Below are 7,571 nucleotides of genomic sequence, written 5' to 3' on the forward strand. Positions count from 1 at the left end.
TTCTCTCACACTAGGGTCATTTCCATACATGAAGTTGCTCCTTCCTAGGACTTCACATTGTTAACTCATTAAAAGTCACATTCCTACTAATAACTTTTTTTGAGAATTTTGAATCTGGGCACCATAATCTATACATTTTCACTCTATTTGCATATCCTAAGAATATGCACTTCTTTGCCCTTGGTTCCAACTTACCTTCATTCACATGAGTATAAACTAGACAACAACAAAATTCTTAAATTAACATAATTAGAAGGGGAACCAAACCATACCTCTTCAAGAGTCTTACAACTAATAATAATTGAAGGAGATATATTCGCAAGATAATAAGCTGAATTTACCATTTCAACCCAAAATTCATTTAACAACTTTGCATTTGAAAGCATACACCGCACCTAAAATAGTTCTATTTATTCGTTTTGCAACACCATTTTGCTATGGAGTATGCCTAATTGTGTGATGTCTCATAATACCTTCATTTTTGCAAAACATATTGAACTATTTATCATAGAATTCCATGTCATTGCCAGTTCTCAAGCTCTTGATCTTTTTTCCAATCTGATTCTTAATTATATTTTTCCATTGCTTGAACTTCCCAAAGATATCACTCTTATGTTTCAAGATATATACCTAAACCTTTCTAAAGTAATCATTAATAAAGGTTAACATATATTTTCCACCACCATGTGATACAACTTGAGAAGGGCCTCAAAGATCCAAATGGATACAATCCAAAGTACCTTTAGTTTTATGGGTACCTACACTGAATTTCACTTTGTGTTGTTTCCTGAACACACAATGCTCACAAAAAGCCGATTCTCCCAATTTTTTAACCATCAAGCAAACTTTGTTTGCTTAAAATCATCAACCCTCTCTCACTCATATGTCCATGTCACATATGCCATAATTTGGTAGTGTTTGAAATTGATTTTAAGGTTGAAAATACAGTTGCACCTGTAACTGTGCTACCCTATAATGTATAAAGACCATTAATTTTCTTTCATTTCATCACAACAAGAGCACCCTTAAAATTCTCATAACTCCACCTTCAGACTTATATGTGCATCCATTAGAGCCAAGTGTCCCTAAAGAAATCAAAATTGTCTTCAACTTTGGAACATGCCTTGCATCAATTAATGTCTTTACAATGCCATCATGCATCTTAATTTGAACTGTGTCTATCTCAACAACCTTATAGACTACATCATTTCCCATGAGAATATTCCCACCATCTATAGGTTGATAGATATTGAACCAATCCCTATTGGGAGATAGATGATAAGAACACCTTGAATCAATAATCCATTCATCACCCGAGTTATTAACGTAACTAAAAGAACATCTGCAATATATGAATTTTCTTCTGCAACTGCAACATCACCAAAATTAGAAGTTTTCTCATTTTTATTTTCTTTATGGTTTGGATAATTTTTTACATAGTGCCCTTCTTTGTTGCACTTGAAACACTTGTTATTTCCCATAGACTTTGATTTAGTTCTAGATCAACCTTTTCTAGCACTATTTTTCTTTCTTATTCTCCCTCTAGCTACTAAAATTTTCATCAAGTCATCTTCTCCACTCTTAGACACCCTCTTCTTCAACTCATTTGAGTTCAAGGCTACTTTAACATCCTTTATGGAGAGAGTATCTCTACCATACATCAATTCTAACATCAATATTCCTCAAATCCATAATAGTTTTATTAAATTCATTAAAGTGGTTTTTACTGGACGTGCCTTTTTTCATTTAGAGAGTAAACAACTGATTCTTTAAGTACAAGTGATTTGTAAGAGACTTCGTCATATAGACTTTCTAACTTCGATCATAACTTACCAGTCGTATAGACTTTCTAACTTCAATCATAACTTACCAGTCGTATCTTCTTCTACAACCTTATGAAGCACTTCATTACCCAAGTACAATGGAATAACATTGTGCACTTTCTCCATAAGTTCATCCTTCTCTTATCAGACATAACTGTTGGTAGAACTTCTTTACCTTTCAATGCTTTGGATAACCACTATTAAGCCAATAAGGCATGCATCTTAACACACCACAATTGAAATTGTATCTTCCATCAAACTTCTCAACCTTAAACTTTGTCGTCATTCTAGGTCTAACAACCTAAGCTCTAATACCAATTTGTTGTAAAAAAACAACAACAAAATATAATAATAGGGAAAAATAATAAAATGATGAAAACAAAACACACAATGATTTATGTGGTTTGACCTCAAACCTACATCTATGGGCGAAAACAAAAAAGAACCTCCATCATTATTGAAGAAGATTACAACCTTAGAGCCCTCAAATCTCAAAGCCTCAATTTATACTCAAAAAGAAACTCTTACTATGGGTTCCAATGGTCCTTGTTTAGAGCTCATATTCCTTGATGACACAATTTATGAGGGTTGGATGAGTTTTTAGTTCACTTTTATATATAAGGGCATTTTGATAATTACGCAATGTTGCAAAGGGATGAGTGAATGGTATCTCGGACTATGCTAATTGATTAATTAGAGTCATGTATAGTTAATTAATTAATTAGCAACCTTTTTGGGTTATATTAAGTGACCTAAGCCAATGATGGGCTTAAGTTACTTAGGCCTAGTAAGAAGCCTATAAATACCCCTTTAGGGGTTGAAGTATTCATTTCTTGCCATTTTCTCCCTATAGTCTAGAGAAAACCCTAACCTCCACCCTTGAGATCTCCACCATCTCAATGCCTAAACACAAGAAAGAGTCATCAGGCGAAAGATCATGGTGTTTACGAGATCCATTATGATTTTGGAGTTATCTACATCAATTGGAATTGATCCGTGAACATATGGATAAAAGGTATGTGACTTTATTTTCTAGATTCATGATTTATGTGGTATCAATATTGATTTTTAAATATCTGGTTCTCCGTTGCATTAGATTTAGAGAGCCCAGGATAGATTTTCATACACCCTATGAGATCCAGGGCATGGGAATGGAGTGATCTAGGGTTCCTTACAATAACTATTCCGATTGAAACTTCATAATAACTTATCCTATTAAATACTATAAAAATCCCTAACTTTTTAGTAATTCCTTAATGGATAAAATATTTTATATGAAAAAGTTTCCAAAAATGTTTTTTTCCACAAAAGGAATTAAACGATCCGTTTTAGAAAGTATTTGCAAAATAATTTATATCTTTATTAAATCACTAAAAGTTTCCAAAAATATTTTGACTATTTTAAGTACTCTAAGGTGGCTTCAACGTGACTATTTTATCTTTATTAGATAACAAAGTTTTGAGCAATTGAGTTATTTGGGCTGATATTAAATCAGTTGTCCAAAAGTTGCTGGTGATACATACATGGACTTGATCATTTAATTGTTTGTTTGTTTATGTGAGAATAAACAATTAAGGTTGAACTTCCTCTAAATTGGCTTCTACATGACTATTTATCATGTTTAACAGTTTGATATGGGGACTTCATCAACTTGTTTGATGGTTTGATTGTTTGTTTGATCATACGAGAACAAACAATTAAGGTTGAAATTCTTATAAGGTGGGTTTTGAACAATTGGGCAGTTTGGGCAATTGAGTTGTTGGGCCAATATTAAATCAATTGTCCAATCTCTTAGGGCAATTCAGTTGCTTGGGCCAATTTTAAATCAATTGTCAAAAAGTTTGTTTGGGCCAATATTAAATCAATTGTCCAAAAGTTGTTGGTGCTAACAATTGAGCTGCTTGGGCAATTGAGTTGCTTGGCCCAAAAATATATCAATTGTCCAAAAGTTGTTGGTGCTATAATACTATAAATATACCAACTAGGTGTAATTTGAGCAATTGTTTATCAACTCAAGACTATCAAGGGTACTCTTGATATTTGTTCTTCCCATGAAGGAAGTATAGGTAAAACATTGTCAGATTAGTTTTTGTGCTAGGATATGTTACTAGTAGTTTATGAGCGGTTCTATCCTAAAATAATAAGGCTTTCATTTATAGTACTTTCTTGGTTGCTAAATTTTTTTAGTACAAACATTTTTAACTAAAAATAAATCAATTAAAATTAAAATTTTACCATTAGAAACAGTCTCATAGTTTCATAATTATAGGGGGTATTTTTATCTATATATGTCTATCAACTTTATAATATATTGGGTCAATTATCAATTTTTAATGGCACTAAAACACAATTGTCAAAAATGTGAGCAGCCAAAAAAAGGTGATTGGCTAACTATGTTGAAAAGTTGGTAGTGCAAATGAGTAGTCAAAAATGCTGATTTGAATTTCATTTTCAATTGTATTGGACCGTCCTAGATGGTGACAAATAAACCGTAAATTAATTTATTTAAGAAGTTGTGAAAATTAGTTAAACTATTTACAATCCCTCCAAGAATAATTCTAGTTAAAGGGTATTTGGTCTTCAACGTTTTTTATTGGAACAACTTTAACAAAAATATTTTTAAGAAAATTTAGCTAGCTGCATGGTTGATAGTAATTTCAAGAAGTATTTTTTATATTTTAAGTATTAAAAGAGATAAAAACACTTTTTAAAATTATTATCAAACAAACTCTAAATTGCATTTGATAGTGATTTTAGGAAGTATTTTTAATCTTTTTAATACTTAAAATTTTTATCTTTCAAATACCAAAAAAACTAGAAACCCTTCCTAAAATTATTATAAAATGTACTCTTAAAATGCGCTTGACAATGATTCTAGGAAGTGTTTATAATATTTGAAAATTTTTATCTTTCAAGTATTAGAAAATGTTAAAAGCGCTTTATAGAATCACTCTCAAATGTACTTTTAGAGTGTATTTAACAATGATTCTTGAAAGTATTTATAATCTTTTTAATACTTGTAAGATAAAGTATGTTTAACAGTAATTCTTGAAAACGTTTATAGTATTTTTAATACTTATAATATAAAATTTTTCAAGCATTAGAAAGGTTAGAAACGCTTTCTTAAATCAATACTATCAAACAGACTCTCAAAGTCCATTTGACAATAATTTTAAAAAAGACTTATAACATTTTTAACACTTGAAAAATTTTATTATTCAAGCGTTATAATGATTATAAACATTTTCTAAAATTTTTTCGATCTTTATGACTTTGACACTATCCAAACCTTATCTCCAACTTAAAATAAAATTAAATAAAAAAGTTTGTGTTAAAATTTTAATTAAAAATAAATTCTACCATTAAAATTAAACAGTACATAGTTCGATAAGTATAGGGGTAATTTTGTTCATGCACGTCTTCATAGACTTCAAACCAATTTTATACCATCAATTTCTAAAGATCCTAAGACAACATGAAATAACATACTGACAAGTTTATGGTCAAAAAAGGCGATTGCCCACCCATTTTGAAATTGGTTTTCAATGTGACTAGATGTTCCAATTAACATATGATCTGCCTTAGGATTTCAAGATATTTTGCTCATTTTCGAAGGAATGATGGGGACTCAGAGGGTTGGCGGACGCAGTCGAGAAGAAAAAAATAGTGGTTAATTTGAATTGTTTATAAAGTGACCAAAGATGGCGCTTGTGCTGAGGAACCAACAGCATCAACTTCACTGCTTTCTCCATGGAGTTTCCCTCTTCTTTCCTCTTTCCCTTTCTTCTCTTTCTATATATCCTATTCAAAGTAAGTAAGAAATCCAAACCCCAAATCTCTATTCCAAAGCGGCCTCCAGGACCATGGAAGCTACCCCTGATTGGAAACTTGCACCAACTTGTTGGTTCACTTCCTCATCACTCACTGAGGGACTTGGCAAAGAAATATGGACCTCTCATGCACCTACAACTTGGCCAAGTCTCCATGCTTGTAGTCTCATCGCCAGAGATTGCCAAAGAGGTTATGAAAACCCATGACATCAACTTTGCCCAAAGGCCCCATCTTCTTGCTACCAGGATCGTATCTTATGATTCTACCGACGTCGCTTTTGCTCCATATGGTGATTACTGGAGGCAACTGCGGAAAATCTGTGTGGTCGAACTTCTCAGTGCCAAGCGTGTTAAATCATTCCAGGTGATTAGGAAGGAGGAGGTTTCAAAACTCATCAGAATCATCAGCTCTAGTTCAAGATTTCCAATCAATCTGAGGGACAGAATTTCGGCTTTTACATATTCGGTAATCTCAAGAGCGGCACTGGGGAAAGAATGCAAAGACCATGACCCGTTGACAGCGGCTTTGGGGGAAATCACAAAGCTGGAATCAGGTTTCTGTCTTGCCGATTTGTACCCTTCTGTTAAATGGATTCCCCTGGTCAGCGGAGTGAGGCATAAACTTGAGAAGGTGCAGCAGAGGATTGATGGAATACTTCAAATTGTTGTCAATGAGCACAGAGAGAGAATGAAAACAACAACAGGCAAGCTAGAAGAAGAGAAAGACTTGGTTGATGTGCTTTTAAAGCTTCAACAGGATGGTGACCTTGAACTTCCCTTAACCGACGACAATATTAAAGCAGTCATCTTGGTTAGTACTCTTGCCTTGACGCCTTTTGATTTTATTTTATTAAAATCACTGATCCATAGTTCATTCATTGTTTTTCAGGACATTTTCGGTGGGGGAGGGGATACAGTATCGACAGCAGTGGAGTGGACAATGGCGGAAATGATGAAAAACCCAGAAGTCATGAAGAAGGCACAAGCTGAGGTAAGGCGGGTCTTTGATGGAAAAGGGAATGTGGATGAAGCGGGTATTGATGAATTGAAATTCTTAAAAGCGGTAATCTCTGAAACCTTGAGGCTACACCCTCCTTTCCCATTGTTGCTTCCAAGGGAATGTAGGGAGAAGTGTAAGATTAATGGATATGAGGTACCTGTGAAGACCAGAGTGGTCATTAATGCATGGGCAATTGGACGGTACCCCGATTGTTGGACTGAAGCTGAGAGATTTTACCCAGAGAGATTCCTTGATAGTTCAATTGATTACAAGGGTGCTGATTTTGGGTTTATTCCGTTTGGTAGTGGAAGGAGGATATGTCCAGGCATACTGTTTGGCATACCTGTGATTGAGCTGCCACTAGCCCAGTTGCTGTTCCATTTTGACTGGAAACTTCCCAATGGAATGAGGCCTGAGGATCTAGACATGACTGAGGTTCATGGGTTAGCAGTTAGAAAAAAACATAATCTGCACTTAATTCCCATTCCTTATAGTCCATTGACTGTTGGGTGAGACCACCCAGAAGAAGGATTCCTACTCCGCACTAAGTTTATATTAAGAATGCTCCGGAAGCCGCTGTGATGTAATGCAATAATGCTGCAGAGGTTGTTTCCTGCATCTTTCAACTTTTTCTAGAATATTTAATAATGTAAACTGTGTTCAATAAACAATAACAATTCAGAGGCTAAGTTTTCTATATCTATACGTAAATGACATCTTATAGCACAGTGTATTTTTGTCATAGGATTTATTGAGATCATATAAAAATATGAATAGACAGCATTAATGAACATATTGACCCTACTAAAGGTGGTTTTCTTCTCCATCTCTAGCTCATTGCCACGTGCACACAACGATAGTGGGGTTTCTACAAAAGTACATGATTTTTTAAAACTATTTATTAAAATATTGTTGTCC

The 7,571-nt window shown here is 33.8% G+C and overlaps 1 protein-coding gene across 1 annotated transcript; it reads left to right on the forward strand.

Annotated features, from left to right (window-relative positions):
• The first annotated feature begins 5,557 nt into the window (after positions 1 to 5,557).
• LOC117919891 (cytochrome P450 71D9-like) lies at positions 5,558 to 7,352 on the forward strand. Its single transcript, XM_034837177.1, has 2 exons — positions 5,558 to 6,464; positions 6,543 to 7,352. Exons 1-2 carry the CDS (start codon positions 5,574 to 5,576, stop codon positions 7,164 to 7,166), a joined length of 1,515 nt encoding a protein of 504 aa, XP_034693068.1. The 5' UTR covers positions 5,558 to 5,573; the 3' UTR covers positions 7,167 to 7,352.
• Positions 7,353 to 7,571: the final 219 nt, after the last annotated feature.

This window comes from Vitis riparia, chromosome 8 (assembly GCF_004353265.1).
Source record: "Vitis riparia cultivar Riparia Gloire de Montpellier isolate 1030 chromosome 8, EGFV_Vit.rip_1.0, whole genome shotgun sequence".
Lineage (NCBI taxonomy): Eukaryota > Viridiplantae > Streptophyta > Magnoliopsida > Vitales > Vitaceae > Vitis > Vitis riparia.

Bases quoted from the DNA above. Each gene is read 5' to 3' on its own strand.
- LOC117919891 (XM_034837177.1), top strand. From the start codon at position 5,574: ATGGAGTTTCCCTCTTCTTTCCTCTTTCCCTTTCTTCTCTTTCTATAT. The intron at 6,465-6,542 runs GTTAGTACTCTT...ATTGTTTTTCAG, and splicing joins ATATTAAAGCAGTCATCTTG to GACATTTTCGGTGGGGGAGG.